Genomic DNA, 17,695 nt, shown 5'->3' with positions numbered 1-17,695 from the left:
AGTTGCCTCCCGAACATGCTGATGTAGAAAACAATCATCCAATAAATCCACAAAAGCCTTGCTAGTGTGTGAGTGACCAACCCACAAATTCCAGTAAATATCAGAGAAATTAAAATCCCCAATTATAAGACTCTCTGATTTACTGGCCCACTCTATTTCCCTGTACAGTTTCTTATTATACTCATCAGAGTCATTAGGCCTATAACACTCTCCCACTCTCAATTTTGATCTCCAAATGCTTATGTCACACCAAACTGACTCGACACTGCACTGTCCAGTGATATTGACTGGCTTCACTTCCTTGGATTTTATGTGTTTCTTAACTAATAGCATAACCCCTCCTCCCTTCCTATCCTGTCTATCCTTTCTGTAGACATTGTACTCCCGAAATTCCAGTTCTGTATTCTTTATATCTGTGTGACACCATGTCTCTGATATCCCAACAATATTCGCCTTTGATGCTTTGAGCAATATCTCAAATTCATCAAATTTATTTACCAAACTCCTAGCATTGGTGTACATGCAAGTATACATGCAACTGTTTCTATTCTTAGTACCCTAACACAACCCATGTGTTTACTTGTATCGTAATGACTCCCAGCAGGCTCTGAAATATGCTGCATCTGGTTTTTCAGGTTTCTGCTCATTCTGCACAAGTAATTATAGACCTGTGAGTTTAACTTCTGTTTCAGGAAAATTAATGGAGGCACTGGTTAAAGAAGCATGCGGAATTATCTAGACAAGACTTCAGTTATAGCTCAGACACAGCATTGTTTTGTTAAGGGAAAGTCTTGCCTGACCAATTTGATTGGATACTATGATGCAGTCACAAAAGAACTGGATACTGGGAATAACTTTGATATTATATACTTGAATCCTAGAAGGGCTTTTTGATACTGTTGCACATGGAAGACTGCTGTACAAATTGGAGCAGTGTGACATTGGAGGCAAATTTGTGCTATGGATAAAAAGATGGTTGAGGGGAAGAAGACAGAGAGTGGTAATCAATGGACACTGCTCATCGTGGACTAATGTGATTAGTGGAGTCCCTTAGGGTTCAGTTTTGGGTCCATTGTTGTTTTCTGTATTTATAAATAATATTGATGATGGTATATCAAGCTTAATGTCCAAGTTTTGCAGATGATACGAAGGTTGGCAGGGTTGTTAAGGACACTACTGATGCTATGCTGCTGCAACAGGATCTGGAAAGGTTGAGCAGATGGGCTGAGAGGTGGCAAATGAAGTTTAACATTGACAAATGTAAAGTACTACATATGGGAAACGGCAACCCCAGAGCAACGTATCAACTCTGTGGTACTACACTGACATAGAGAATGAAAGGGACCTGGGGGTGGTTGTGCAGGCAGATATGAAGTTCTCTGAGCAGTGCAGATGGGCTGCAAGAGTAGCTCATGGTGTATTGTCAATGATATATAGGAATTTTTCTAGCAGAGATAAGGAGGTGATTATTCCCTTGTATAAGGCAATGGTCAGGCCACACCTAGATTACTGTATGCAGGTCTGGAGGCCTCATTTCAAGAAGGATGTAGAGCTGCTGGAACGAGTACAGAGAAGGGCAACAAGATTGGTGAATGGAACAAGGGGGTGCTCTTACGAAGAGAGGCTTAAGTTATGCAAATTACAGTGTCTGGAGACTAGGCACCAGCGAGGTGATATGATAGAGGTGTATAAGTCTTGAATGGTTTGAGCATGCTCAATGCTGATGGGATTCTTCCTCTTGCTCAGAATAATCACCTTAGAGGGCATAAATTCAAATTGAGGAAAGACAGATGTAGGATAGACATGTGGAAATTTGCCTTTAGCCAGCGGGTGGTTGGTTGGTGGAACAGACTTCCATCCCTTGTCGTGGAAGTTGATAGCCTAAATAAGTTTTTAAGGCTCAGCTGGACACGTATTTCGAATGAACAGAGGGGTGAAATGGAAGTGGTTTTTTTTTTTTTTTTTTTTTTTTGGATGATGCTGCAGAAGCTTGCTTTCTTGCATCAAATGCCTCTGCTAATGCTAACTGAAGTAGTTCTGCAACCTCTACATATTTTCTGTGGGCATATTTTCGTAAGCATATTTTCTTCCCTATGCCATTGAAAAAACTTTTAGTTATTTCCATCCAGGCCTTATTAATGTTTAAGATGGCGTGGTAAATATTGTGAGATTTCCAAAAGTCTCTTAATGTAATTTTCTCATTGTCTACTGTAGACAATGCGTGAGAAACTGTTGTGCGTAAATGGTATGCTTTTAAATTCAAAATATCACCCTGATCATGTTTGTCAGTAGAAATACGACTCATGTTCGAATTGAAATTATCTAGATGTGTAAGATGTCCTGGAGCATTATCTAATAGAAGCAAAATCTTTAAAGTAACGTCATTGTCTATACAATATTTTTCAACCTTAGGAATGAAGCAGCATTTAAACCAATCCTCACAGAGAGATATTGTTATCTTTGCTCTCTGGTTCGATCGGAAATGCATGGGTAGGGTGGCTTTATTGATTCCCTTAAATGCACAAGGATTTCCAGAATGGTACACAAGCAGTGGCATTAACCTGCAATCTCCCACTGTATTAACCGCAAGCAAGAGTGTGGCCCTATCTTTTGATGCCTTGATACCTGGCATTGTCTTTTCCTCTTTGGCAATGTATGTTTGATCCGGCATTTTTTTCCAATACAGAGCGAGAATTATTGATGAAAGCAGCAATTATTTTCCAATATTAGCTGCCTTCATCAATAATTTTTTGCAACACATCACAAAATTTCTCTGCAGCTGCAGAAACGGCACTGGCAACTTCACCGCTTACTTTAATGTTGTTGAAACTACCGTGATGCTTGAACCTATTAAACCACTCATTGCTTGCCACAAACTTGGGTTGGGGCTTGCCATAATATCTTTATATCTTTATAAATACTTGTTGCTTTTGCTTGAATGGTCATTAGACTCAGAGGCACTCGCTTCTGAGTCTAATGGTAGTGGAGAATGAAAAATACCTGGGGTTAACTGTGCAGTTATATATGAAATTTTCCGAGCAATGCAGACAGGCTGCAATAATAGCTCATGGGTCTTGTCAATGATATATAGGAATTTTGCTAGCAGGGATAAGGTGGTGATTAACCTCTTGTATAAAGCAGTGGGGATGCCACACCTTCAGTACTGCATACAGGTCTAGAGGCCTCATTTTAGGAAAGCTGTTCAGCTACTAGAATGAATACAGAAGAGGGGCAATGAGATTAGTGAGTGGAACAAATGATTGCTGTTACAAAGGTAGGCTTAACATCTGAAAAATTGCAGCATCTGGAGACTAGGCACCTGCGAGTTGATTTAATTGAAGTGTATAATGTCTTGAATGGTTTGAGTAAGCACAAAGCCCATCAGCATTGTGTTTGAGTAAGCACAATGCTGATGGGCTTCTTCCACTTGCTCAGATTTTGCACCCGAGGAGGTATAAATTCAAATTGAGGAACGACGGTTGGAGAATAGATGTGCAGAAATTTGCCTTTAGCCAGTGGGTGGTTGGTTGCTGGTATAAACTTCCATCTGCTGTTGTGGATGTTGACAGCTTAAATAAATGCAAGGCTGAACTAGACACACTTTTGAAGTGAATGTATGGGTGAAATGGGCAGGATTTTTTTTTTTTTTTTTTATGGCCGATGCTGAATAAGCTTTCTTTCTTGCATCATATGCCTCTGCTAATGCTTAAGCTAACTGTGGATAAAGTGCTCATGGGCAAACCTGTTATGTGCAGTCTCATCCAATAATTGTGAATCAGACTGCTGCACTTCACCATTTCAAAAACTCATTGATGTTTTTTACGAATATTTTTTAAGGATTTTTATCAGAAACTGAACTTTCTACCTGCCAAGGTCAATGAACTTTACTTGAAGATTAATTTTAAAATTACAATTTTTTTTCAAAAATGGTTTTACTGATTTTGATGAGATTTTATATTATGTCATAATTTGTTTGTTTTGTTGTCACAATAAAATGAAATTGAAAATGTTCTTTATTAGTTTTATCTTTAGACGGTGGCCCTACCAAATTCAATTTTGCCTTGGGCCCCATGAAGGTATAATGCACCACTGTCTTCATTCATTTATCATTGTTAGCACATTATAGCCTATGTTGCAGTAGTGCCAATAAATTTCAGATCAAATCAAATAAATTCCTCTGGATCTAAAAAATTGGGTTTTTTCTTTCCCTCTCGGTGTTACTTTTCTTCCAAATAGCTGTTCACTCTAATCTGTCACATTATAGGTGGCTTGATTTAGTTTCTGAGGCTCTGAGGGGAGGGGGGGTTATTAAAATGAATGAAGGTGGAATTTTCACTGTTATAGGGAATTCCAGAACTTGGGTGGGGGTGCATAAATTCCAGTTACAGGGCAAGAGGTTTATATAGTAATAGTATTTGCCATATAATGCAAGGAAGCCATAGGCTTTTTCTGCACTAGTAAAAAAAAAAAAAAAAAAAAAAAACCCCGAGTAGATAAGAAAATATGATGTGCTTCCCTCCTCACATCACATACGTAACGTAACTATCCAGTTGACCTTTGAATTTATTCAAACTGTCAGCCTCAATCACCTGTGAGGGCAACTTGTTCCAGCAATCAACAACTCACTGGCTAGAAGAAACCTTTGTACAATCTAATCTAAGCCTTAACCCCTGTAGTTTGAATTTATGATCACTAGTTCAATAGAATTGAACTTCAATAGAAGTTCAATCTTCATCACATTCATCTAAACACAGCAAGTGATGTGGCACTGTGGATGGTGTGGATGGTTCAATTTACTCAAATTCCAGCGGTATCTGGACACTTTTAGCAATATAGTATACAGTATAAGCAAAAAAAAAAGATATTTTTTTTTTTTTTTTTTTTTTTTGCTGATGCTGCATAAGCTTGCTTTCTTGCATCAAATGCCTCTACTAATGCTAATGCTAATTTTATGTCAAATCTTCTCGTGGTGTAGTATATTTTTATAAATATAATTTACAGTATGTATACAAATAAATTTACTTTTTTGTCAGATTTTTGACTTTTTCTTTCATTTTGCACGTTATCTGGAATATTTATTTCTTAACCATGCTGGCATCTACTGCAAACATAACTCAAAGAAGAGATACAAGCAACTGTTCATAAATGCTCATTAACCCTTCCTTCTTGGCATTCAATGATTGCATACTACATAAAATCTGCAGAATCTCATCTCTATCTCACACATGTTAGTTCTCACCCAGGTCTAAGAAAGACCAATCATCTGCATTCCAATGTGTCACTTATATGTGGAAATAAATTCAAATTTTTTTATTCAATATCTGTCAGCAGTGTGAGCAACAATATATTTATAGCTAACTTGGTATATGATGGTGAATGGCACCTTCAGATATTCATGTTCCACATATTCAGACTTGAATTTTTGGGTAGATAGAAGTACTGTTTTGCAAGTCCAACAGATCAATAAATAAAGAATCAAATACTATAAACACATTCCTCTGAACATATAAGTACTCCAAACTTTCCCAATAAATAATGGCAAGTTGTTGCTCTCTTTAATAAATATTGAGAGTCCCATGATGCAAAATTGCAAAATTTTATTCACTAAATTTTGGCTGTGATCTCTCTTAAAAATTATAAGATAAATGTATAAAATTATTTCTAAACCTTATCAGAAATAACCTAAAACTCTACTAGAACATGCATTAACACTCTATTGGAACAAACCTTATAAATACCTTATATTATTCCATTGGCAATGGCATGGGATAATTCTGATCAAATTTTTTTTAGCTTTTTTTGCACTTAAAAGCTATTCTGTTTGATCACGAGTAAACAGCACTATGTTTTCCAAGGTAATGTCTCTTAGTTTCTCTATTAAAATTTGAAAAACTCTATTCATGACCCTTAAAAGCATAAATCCTGTATATGATTTTGTACAATTGCCAAAGAGATAAAATGATAAAATAAAACCACATTATTTAATGCTGGCTTTGAATCCTAAAACTACAAATGAGACACATTTCAGTGACTACCAATCATCAAACAGGTTTTGTCAGATTTATATAATTTAGTGAATTTTACTATCCTAACCAACTTGAAGTTGGTTAGGATAGGAAATAACCAAGTCATTTCGAGTGTGCTGCTGTATGGAAGTGAAACCTGGACATTATGCAAGCAAAATATCAAGAGACTGGAGGCTTTGGAGATGTGGGTCTGGAGGAGGATGTTGAGGATTAGCTGGACCAAGCGACAATCCAACGAATCTGTCTTGAACGAGATGCAAGAAAAGCGGCAGCTACTTGCGACTGTGGCAAAAAGACAATCTAAATTTCTAGGACACACCCTAAGACATAACAAATTTTTAGTGAATATCTCAGAAGGAAAAATTTGGGAAAGAAAGGAAGGGGATGACCAAGGAAGAAAATTCTGGAAAATCTAATGAGGAAAATGAACTTTAGGGGATATGAGGAAATGAAACGTTCAGCAGAAGACAGAGATGTATGGTTGCAGCGACAAGGCAAAGTCTTTAGAGTCTGATGAACCAACTGCAACAGTATTCATGCTAAATTTTTTTTACATTACATTATGTTAGAGTAATAACAAAAAAAGAGTGACAGCATCATATTAAAAAAATAATAATAATATTTATGACTTACAGTCTAAATCACAGTGGCTGTTAGTCATGATTAAAGGCAGCTAATAAGAAGCAAACATCATAGAATTTCATATTTAACTATTTAGTGGCTGAAAGTGAAAAACTCCTAGGAGAGTGCAGGTTGGATCTGTCACTGAAAAACCCACTTAAAAAACATACAGTAGAAATAAAATCAAAAAACCGAACTGCAAAAAATGAAGATTTCTTAATATTCATGATAATTTAATTTTGCAAATTGTGTGAAATACTGTTAAAACACAAAAATTCCTTTAAAAAAATCAATGTTCTTCAATTTGTGATGCTTACACTCACTATTAATGCTGTTAATTCATGCAGTCTATACAAATCACTCTAGAATATATCACACAAAAAATATTTAAGGACAGAGTCTTTAAAACAACTACATTTAAAAATTTAACACAGAAATTGCAACAAACACCTTCACTTTTACATATCACTGTTTGGATTAAGTCTCATAGATTGCAACAAAGAAAGTATCAGTACATTTCCTAAACCAAAAAAAAAAAAAAAAAAAAAATGGACACTACTGACACTATGCTGCTGCAACAGGATCTGGAAAGGTTGAGCAGATGGGCTGAGAGGTGGCAAATGAAGTTTAACATTGATAAATGTAAAGTACTACATATGGGAAACAGCAACCCCAGAGCAACGTATCAACTCTGTGGTACTACACTGACAGTGGTAGAGAATGAAAGGGACTTGGGGGTGGTTGTGCAGGCAGATATGAAGTTCTCTGAGCAGTGCAGACGGGCTGCAAGAGTAGCTCATGGAGTATTGTCAATGATATACAGGAATTTTTCCAGCAGGGATAAGGAGGTGATTATTCCATTGTATAAGGCGATGGTCAGGCCACACCTAGAGTACTGTATACAGGTCTGGAGACCTCATTTCAAGAAGGATGTAGAGCTGCTGGAACGAGTACAGAGAAGGGCAACAAGATTAGTGAATGGAACAAAGGGGTGCTCTTACGAAGAAAGGCTTAAGTTTTGCAAATTACAGTGTCTGGAGACTAGGCACCAGCGAGGTGATCTGATAGAGGTGTATAAAGCCTTGAATGGTTTGAGCATGCTCAATGCTGATGGGATTCTTCCTCTAGCTCAGAAAAATCACCTGAGAGGGCATAAATTCAAATTGAGGAAAGACAGATGTAGGATAGACGTGCGGAAATTTGCCTTTAGCCAGCGGGTGGTTGGTTGGTGGAACAGACTTCCATCCCTTGTGGTGGAGGTTGATAGCCTAAATAAGTTTAAGGCTCAGCTGGACAGGTATTTTGAACGAACAGAGGGGTGAAGTGGAAGTGGGTTTTTTTTTTTTTTTTTTTTTTTGGCTGATGCTGCATAAGCTTGCTTTCTTGCATCAAATGCCTCTGCTAATGCTAATAAAAACACAATATTTTTAAATTTTAATCGAAAACGAACAGGTATCATTACGAAGCAGTGCCGACTGTATCGCATGTTTACTCAACCACCATTTTTTTAAATCAAATGAAGTTGCTACATAATTATAAATTACTCTACAATAATCTACTGTAAAATAATATTTACTCCTATCCACAAGAATAACACGCCAACATGGCGCAAGCATGGTTTAGATTAGATTGTAGGAAATTCTTTTAGCCAGTGAGTCATTGATTGCTGGAGCTGGTTGCCTTCACAGGTGCTTGAAGCTCACAGTGTGAATAAATTCAAAGGTCAACTAGATAGTTATCTATGTGGGGGAAGCAAATAATTTGTATTTTCTTATCTACTTGTTTTTTTTCCGGGTAGTGCAGCAAAAGTCTCTGGCTTCCTTGCACTATATGGCTATTATTAGTATTATACGTTCTTTTTTCAAGTTGAAGTCTCGAAAGCTATTGTATTTTTATGCTTTTATGATTTTTATCAGTATTATTAAATTTATTATTATTATTATTAAATAATAGTTGTCGGTGACTCTATTGTCAGGGAAACATGAAACATATTGGGCAAAAAGGATAGGTGGAACAGGACCAGGGTATCTCTGCTAGGGGCAAAGGTTGATGACGTTGTAGAGCAGATATCATCATTTAAGGGCACAAAAGGTGATATTGTTGTTCACGTTGGCACCAATGATATTAAGAATAGGAGACCGGCAGAATTACTTAAAAGTACAGGTCACTGTTGAAAAAAAGCTGTGAATTAGGGTTGAATTTGAAAGTGTCTGCAATTCAGTCCTGGAGAGATTGTGCAAGGCATAAGGGATAGAATTTTTCTCAGCCTGGTCTGTGCTTAACAGGAGAGACTTCTTCTACAGGGATGGGATACACTTAAATAGAAAGGGTGCAAGAATATTTGCTGATGCTATCAAAGAACCATTAGGATGGGTCGGAAAACTGCTAGCTTGGGTGGGGGATGGAATACACGGACTAACAGATTAACAGTAGCCGCTGGCAGAGGTGGAAGTGATTCTTGCACTGCTTCTATTGGAATGAGCAGCAGCCTGGAAAACAAGATTGAGGGGATTTCAGAGACTTCTGGGAGTCATTGCGGCACAAGTAAACACATGGGCTGTGTTGGGGTAGCTAAGATTAGGAACAGCTGCATGTATACTTGCGTGTACACCAATACTAGGAGTTTCGTAAATAAATTAGATGAAATTGAGCTGTTGGCCAAAACATCAAAGGCAGATATTGTTGGGATATCAGAGATGTGGTGTTACACAGATATAAGGAATGCAGAAATGGAATTTGGGGAGTACAATGTGTGCAGGAAGGATAGATGGGATAGGAAGGGAGGAGGGATTACGTTATTAGTTAAGAAACACATAAAATCCAAGAAAGCACAGCCAGTCGACATGGCTGGACAGTGCAGTGTTGAGTCAGTTTGGTGTGACGTAAGCATTGGGAAATCAAAATTGAGAATAGGAGTGTGTTATAGGCCTAATGACTCTGATGAGTTTAATGAACAACTGTACAGGAAATAGAATGGGCCAGTAAATCAGAGTCATTTAATGGAGAATTTTTAATTTCCCAGATATTGTCTGGAATTTGTGGAATGTGTAACTGGAACTCACACACTAGCAACGCTTTTGTGGATTTATTGGATGATTGTTTTTTACAGCAGCATGTTCGGGAGGCAATTAGAGGGAGTATTCCTCATGATCTGATTATCAGTAGTGATCCATCGACCGGGCTATCCAGGTGGGTAATGTTCCTGCCTGGCAACCCAAAAGTTGTGGGTTCGAATCTCGTCTCGTGCTTGGATCAGAATAAAAAAATGCAAAAACTTGGGAGGTGCATTATGGCCACAGAAGCCAGTGTGCCAACAACTAACAAAAAAAGTGATCCTTCATGCACGAAGAAGCTGCATATAAAGGAACCACTAGGTGGCAATGATCACAGAGTGCTGAAGTTGGATTTACTCAAAAGTAACTGCTGTTGGGGATAAAGGGAAGGGTTTTTTGCTTTTGTAAAGGCGACTACCGAGGCCCGAGACAGGATTTAAATTCTATACAGTGGGACCAACTGATGATGTTACCAACAGCAAATTCAAAATTGGAAGCATTCAAAGAATTAATCTTGGAAGCTACTAGTCTTTTCAAACCAACTAAGAAATATTGTTCAAGGTTTAGGCCTAAATGGATGTCAGATGAAATAATTAGACATGTGGCAGAGAAGAAAAATGCATGGGATACATATAAATCAATGGGTGACACGGAAGCCTATGGTAAATATAAGCTGCTCTGTAACCAAGTCACAAAGGAGGTTAGTAAGTCAAAGGCAGATTACGAGAAATCTTTGGCAAAGGATGCAAAGAAACACAGTGAAGAGTTCTTTACTTATGTAAACTCTAGAAGGAAGGGGATGATTTGGATTAGTCCACTGGATATTGATGGTTCAACTGTTGATGATCCTGCTCGCATAGCTCACAAAACTGAGTATTTTGCATCAATATTCACACAAGATGATTTATTCAGGGAGGTTAACGACAGAAGTGAATTAAACTCTGACAGTGAGCTAGTTGATTTTGTAATAACTGAGAGCAAAGTGAAGGAGAAATTGTTAGCATTAGCATTAGCATTAGTAGAGGCATACGATGCAAGAAAGCAAGCTTATTCAGCATCAGCCCAAAAAAAAAAAAAAAAAAAAAAACCCTCTCCCATTTCACCCCTCCGTTCGTTCGAAATACCTGTCCAGTTGAGCTTTAAATTTGTTTAGGCTATCAACTTCAACAACAAGTGATGGAAGTCGGTTCCACCAACCAACCACCCGCTGGCCAAAGGCAAATTTCCGCACATCTATCCGACATCCGTCCTTCCTCAATTTGAATTTATGCCCTCTGAGGTGATTATTCTGAGAAAGATGAAGAATCCCATTGGCATTGAGCATGCTCAAACCATTCAAGGCCTTATACACCTCTATCAGATCACCTCGCCGGTGCCTAGTCTCCAGACTCTGTAATTTGCAAAACTTAAGCCTTTCTTCGTAAGAGCAACCCTTTGTTCCATTTACTAATCTTGTTGCCCTTCTCTGTACCCGTTCCAGCAGCTCTACATCCTTCTTGAAATGAGGCCTCCAGACCTGTATACAGTACTCAAGATGTGGCCTAACCATTGCCTTATACAAGGGAATAATCACCTCCTTATCCCTGCTAGAAAAATTCCTGTATATCATTGACAAGACACCATGAGCTACTCTTGCAGCTCGTCTGCACTGCTCAGAGAACTTCATATCTCCCTGCACAATTACCCCCAGGTCCTTTTCATTCTCCACCACTGTCAGTGTGGTACCGCAGAGTTGATACGTTGCTCTGGGGTTACTGTTTCCCATATGCAGTACTTTACATTTGTCAATGTTAAACTTCATTTGCCACCTCTCAGCCCATCTGTTCAACCTTTCCAGATCCTGTTGCAGCAGCATAGCGTCAGTAGTGTCCTTGACGACCCTGCCAACCTTTGTATCATCTGCAAACTTGGACATTAAACTTGATATCCCATCATCAATATCATTCATAAACACCGAAAACAACAACGGACCCAACACTGAACCTTGAGGAACTCCACTAATAACATTAGTCCACATTGAGCAGTGTCCATTGATTACCACTCTCTGTCTTCTGCCACTCAACCATCCCCTTATCCATAGCAGCAATTTGCCTCCAATGCCACACTGCTCCAATTTGTGCAGCAGTCTTCCATGTGCAACAGTATCAAAAGCCTTTCTAAGATCCAAATATATAATATCAAAGTTATTCCCTGCATCCAGTTCTTTTGTGACTACATCATAGTATCCAATCAAATTGGTCAGGCAAGACCTGCCCTTAACAAAACCATGCTGCGTCTGAGCTATAACTGAATTCTTGTCTAGATGATCCTGCAGTGCTTCTTTAACCAGTGCCTCCATTAATTTACCTGGAACAGAAGTTAAACTAACAGGTCTATAATTACTTGTGTCAGCCTTTGATCCTCCTTTGTGAATTGGGGTTACATTTGCACATCTCCAGTCTATGGGTACCTCCCCTGAGTCCAAAGAAGCTCTCATAATTATGGCTAGGGGTTTGCATACTTCCTTTGCTGCCTCCTTTAATATAACTGGATAGATCCCATCCACCCCAGGTGCCTTTTTTATGTTTATCCTCAACAATCTCTCCTCCACTTTCCTCTCAGTTATTACAAAATCATCCAGCTCACTGCCAATGTTTACTTTACCTACATCATTCTCCTTCCTGAATAACTCCTCATGCGTGAATGTAGATGCAAAATACTCGTTTAGATTGTTAGCCACCTGAGCAGGATCCTCTACTGTTGAACCATCAATATCCAGTGGACCAATCTGATTCATCCCTTTCCTTCTCGAGTTCAAGTATGTAAAGAACTCTTTTCTGTTTTTCTTTGCATCCTTTGCCAAGGATTTTTCGTAGTCTGCCTTTGCCTGCCTAATCTCCTTTGTGACTTGGTTACAGACCAACTTATATCTATCATAGGCTTCCATGTCACCCATTAATTTATATGTATCCCATGCATTTTTCTTCTCTGCCACATGTGTCATTAGTTCATCTGACAACCATTTAGGCCTAAACCTTGAACAATATTTCTTAGTTGGTATGTAAAGCCTGGTAGCCTCCAAGATTAGTTCCTTGAATGCTTCCCATTTTGAGTTTGCTGTTGGTAACATCATCAGTTGGTCCCACTGTATAGAATTTAAATACTGTCTCAGACCATCATAGTCGCCTTTACGAAAACAAAAACCCTTCCCTTTACCTCTGATGGTAGTTACCTCCTTGAGTAAATCCCACTTCAACACACTGTGATCACTGCCACCTAGTGGTTCATTTATCTGCAGGTTCTTAATGCATGAAGAGTCACTACTGATAATCAGATCAAGAGTATTGCTCCCTCTTGTTGCCTCACGAACATGCTGGTGTAGAAAACAATCATCCAATAAATCCACAAAAGCCTTGCTAGTGTGCGAGTGACCAACCCACAAATTCCAGTCAATATCTGGGAAATTAAAATCCCCCATTATAAGACTCTCTGATTTACTGGCCCACTCTATTTCCCTGTACAATATCTTATTATACTCATCAGAGTCATTAGGCCTATAGCACACTCCTACTCTCAATTTTGATTTCCCTATGCTTATGTCACACCAAACTGATTCGGCACTGCCCTGTCCATCGATGTCGACTGGCTTCACTTCCTTGGACTTTATGTGTTTCTTAATTAATAGCATAACCCCTCCTCCCCTCCTGTCCTGTCTATCCTTTCTATACACATTGTATTCCCCAAATTCCAGTTCCGCATTACTTATATCTGTGTGACACCACGTCTCTGATATCCCAACAATATCTGCCTTTGATGTTTTGAGCAATACCTCAAATTCATCAAATTTATTTACCAAACTCCTAGCATTGGTGTACACGCAGGTATACATGCACCTGTTTCTATTCTTAGCTACCCTAACACAACCCATGTGTTTACTTGTAACGCAATGACTACCAGCAGTCTCTGAAATATCCTGCATCTTGTTTTTCAGACTTCTGCTCATTTCAATAGAAGCAGTGCAAGAATCACTTCCACCTCTGCCAGTGGCTACTGTTAATCTATTAGTCCTTGTATCCCCCCCAACTAGCAGTTTTCCGACCCACCTAACACTGCCTCGACAGCATCAGCAAAAATTCTTGCACCCTTTCTATTTAAGTGTATCCCATCCCTGTAGAAGCAATCTCTCCTGTTAACAAGTACAGTCCAGGCTGAAAAAAATTCTACCCTTTAGCCTTGCACAATCCCTCCAGGGCCGAATTGATCGACAAGGCTCTCATCATATACTCCCTCCTATCGTGTCTGGGCAGAATTGCAGACACTTTCAAGTTCAACCCTAATTCACGGCTTTTTTTCAGCAGTGACCTGTACTTGCTAAGTAATTCCGCCGGTCTCCTACTCTTAATATCATTCGTGCCAACGTGTACAACTATATCACCTTTTGGGCCCTTAAAAGATGATATCCGCTCTACAATGTCATCAACCTTTGTTACAAATGTTACAAATAAAGACACCTGGGATGGATGGGGTCTATCCAGTTATATTAAACGAGGCAGCAGAGGAAGTGAGCAAACCCTTAGCCATAATTATGAGAGCTTTTTTGGACTCAGGGGAGGTACCCATGGACTGGAGTAGTGCAATGTGACCCCAATTCACAAAGGAGGATCAAAGGGCAACACAAGTAATTACAAACCTGTTTGTTTAACTTCCGTTCCCGGGAAATTAATGGAGGCACTGGTTAAAGAAGCACTGGAGGATCATCTAGACAAGACTTCAGTTATAGCTCGGACACAACATGGGTTTGTTAAGGGGAAGGTTTGTCTGACCAATTTGATTAGATACTATGATGTGTTCACAAAGGAACACATCATAATATATGATGTGTTCACTGTATACAGGTCTGGAGGCCTCATTTTATGAAGGATGCTGAGCTGCTGGAGTGAGTGCAGAGAAGGGCAACAAGATTAGTAAATGGAACAAAGGGTTGCTCTTACAAAGAACGGCTTAAGTTTTGCAAATTACAGTGTCTGGAGACTAGGCCCCTGCAAGGTGATCTGATTGATGTGTATAAGGCCTTGAATGGTTTGAGCATGCTTAATGCTGATGGGATTCTTCCTCTCGCTCAGAATTATCGTCTGAGAGGGCATAAATTCAAATTGAGGAAACACAGTTGTAGGATAGATGTGCAGAAGTTTGCCTTTAGTCAGCATGTGGTTGATTGCTGGAACAAACTTCCATGTGTAGCTGTAGAAGTCGATAACTTAAATAGATTCACGGCAGAACTAGACAAACCTTTGGAGTGAGTGGATGGGTGAAATTAGAAGATTTGTTTTGTTTTTTTTTGGCTGATGCTATATAAGCTTGCTTTCTTGCCTCGTGCCTTTGCTAATGTTAATGCCAATTTGTGCTTTCCTTAGCTTACCACTTAAATATTCTATTTTATTCTGGTACGTTGACTGTTGCAAGAAAATTTCTAAAACTCAAACTTTCAAATTATTTAGAATAAAAATTGACTATTTTGAAAAAAAAAAAAAAAAAAACACTTTGTGGTTATTTGTTAGGAGCACTAGTGACTGCTGCTCAATGGTCTAAGGATTATTGGTGAAATTTTCCATTATCTAACCGTTTCATAAATTAGCAGTTGAAAGGTAGTGAAAATCTTAGCACAGCTAGTTAGTTTACTTTTATGCAGGTAATTGTTTTAAGCTGGTAGGGTATCCGCACCCTAGGTGTCTACTGTTGAGGTAAAGGTATTTTTCTTTGTGACAAAATGTAATAATTTAAAATGTCTATTTGCAATACTACAAATTAGTTTGACAGTTATTATAAAAAAAAAAACCTTCCCATGGCTGCTAAAGCAGTTGAAAAGGCCTTCAATCAGTCTCATGAAGAAATGTATTATAAAAATATGCTGTATTATAAAAATATGATAAGAAGAAGCATGTTTTAGTTACTGAAATTGGGCTTCTTGTCATGAGGAGGAGAAGCAATAGCATGTTTCAGATATTCAGTGACTCTCATTTCTAATAATTTTAATTACACATATACACAATGAAATGGAGTTAATTTATTTATAACCCCCCCCCCCCCCTTTTTTTTTTTTTTTTCTTTAGAGTTGTTCAGAGGAATCTAGTTTTTGTTGTTGGGCTTCCACCAAGGTTAGCAGATCCAGAAGTATTGAAAAAGCATGACTACTTTGGAAAGTTCGGAAAAATACACAAAGTTGTTGTTAATCACAGCACTTCATATGCAGGTTCCCAGGTAAACATAGATTAAAATTTTATATTTCCCTTTGATTTTGAAAATTTGATAATTCCCTTTCCAATGCTGGCATAAGCTAGCAATGGAAATTGGTTAACTAACACTTTCAGCAGTGTTTCCCCATGTGTGGGTAAGTCGCCTACAGTGAATTTTCATAGTGGCAGGATCTGTGATATGTTTAAATGTAAAACAAAAATTAAAACTATATAAATGCTTTAAAATGCAAATAAAACATCTGAAATCCGATTGTCCAAAATATGAATTTTTTTTTTTTTTTTTTTTGTTTGTTTTTTGCAGAATCTGAATTATCTGGTATCTCAAGTTTGCCAGGTAAATTGGTGCCTACATTACTTGCCATAAGATTGTTATTCGGACTCTGCAATCTGAATAAAACAATGTTTCTTCTCAGAAGTTTTTTTTTTTTTTTTTTTTTTTGCAGTGATTTCAAAGTAATAGAAGGCATTCCAGTTAAAAAAAAAACCTTCCCATGGCTGCCAAAACAGTGGAAAAGTGCTTGGAGTCAGTCACATGAAGAAAATGGGTCTGGTTTGGGCAGAGGGATCTTAGATACTTTAGAATTAGTATTACTAGTGGGAAATGATGCAAAACAGCATGGTTATATAATATCAGCCAAAAAAAAAACTGTCCCATATCAACAGCTCAAAAACTACACTGCTCAACGAACAAAATGTTTTTCTTCAATATTTTATTTAGAACAGTGTCATCAAAGACAGTTTGGTATAATATGCATCCTGGCATGCAAATTCCAAGTTGCAACCCCATCACTTTATTCCCATTTTTTGACTTGCTCAGTGGGATGCCTACATCTCCAGTACTCAGGATGGCAAGTTGTTCAGATGATTCTTTGAGATGGTGTGCCTTTCAATGACTTGAAGCTGGGCAGTCGCAGATGGAGGTAGCACATTGGCTTAATGTGTTACACAGTTTCCTCTGAGCTACTATGAAAGCAATTTCAGGAGACAGGAACCATTATAAGAAGAGCTGACTAAGGTCACCTGCAGGCTATGTCAACCAGAACAGAACTATGCTGTCTGGCTCTAACAGCAAGATGAAACCTTATGATGTCCTGTCATCAACTGAGAATGTTCAATTTAAGTGGACTCTTTGCAAGGAAGCCGGTGGTTTTTATCCCATTAATCCAAAACCACCACAGAGCTCGTCGAAACTGGTTCCATGACATGTAACTTGGAGCCCTGACAAATAGGGTACAGTTCAGTTCTCTGGCGAGTCCTGTTTTAGCCTACCAACATATTCATATTCTTCATCTGGAGACAAGGAATGTGGTGCCATCCCTCCAACATCAGAGAAAGGGACACTTATGGTAGAGGTGGTGTTCTCGTGTTTGGTGGAGTAATGATCAGTGACTGCACACCTCTTCATGTTTTTGCTAGGGCTACCATAACTACTCAGAGCTACCGATAACAGATCCTCCAACCATATGTGCAACTTTTTATGGGTGTGGTTGGTGCAGATTTCCTTTTCATGCATGACAACGCCACTGCACATAGAGCTCAAGTTGTAGTGGATGGATCTTGACACTGAAGATATCCATTGACTGCTGTGGCCAGCATGATCACTAGACTTAAATCCATTTGAAGATGTGTGAGATGTCCTTGGGCATCACATTGCCTGCCGACAGCCAATTCCTTGATCGCTTGGTTGAGCTAAGGTCTGCACTAGTGGAAGAATGGGATTAGTGGCCACAAAATCTTATAGACACCTATACATCGAGCATGG

At 38.6% G+C, this 17,695-nt stretch overlaps 1 protein-coding gene across 4 annotated transcripts in view; it reads left to right on the top strand.

The window, feature by feature from the left end:
• The window catches only part of LOC150078561 (uncharacterized), a 773,569-nt gene that overhangs the window by 228,639 nt on the left and 527,235 nt on the right, over positions 1-17,695 (top strand). For all 4 annotated transcript variants that reach the window (XM_090385507.1, XM_090385508.1, XM_090385509.1 and 1 more), the window contains exon 7: positions 15,790-15,937. In XM_090385507.1, coding sequence (XP_090241633.1) covers positions 15,790-15,937 — 148 coding nt within the window. The remainder of the gene's footprint in view (positions 1-15,789; positions 15,938-17,695) is intronic.

This window comes from Mastigoproctus giganteus, chromosome 11 (assembly GCF_048544385.1).
Source record: "Mastigoproctus giganteus isolate SK-2022 chromosome 11, ASM4854438v1, whole genome shotgun sequence".
NCBI classification, from domain to species: Eukaryota; Metazoa; Arthropoda; class Arachnida; order Uropygi; family Thelyphonidae; genus Mastigoproctus; species Mastigoproctus giganteus.
The sequence above is the reverse complement of the archived record's forward strand: the minus strand, read 5'-3'. Positions and strand labels throughout refer to the sequence as shown.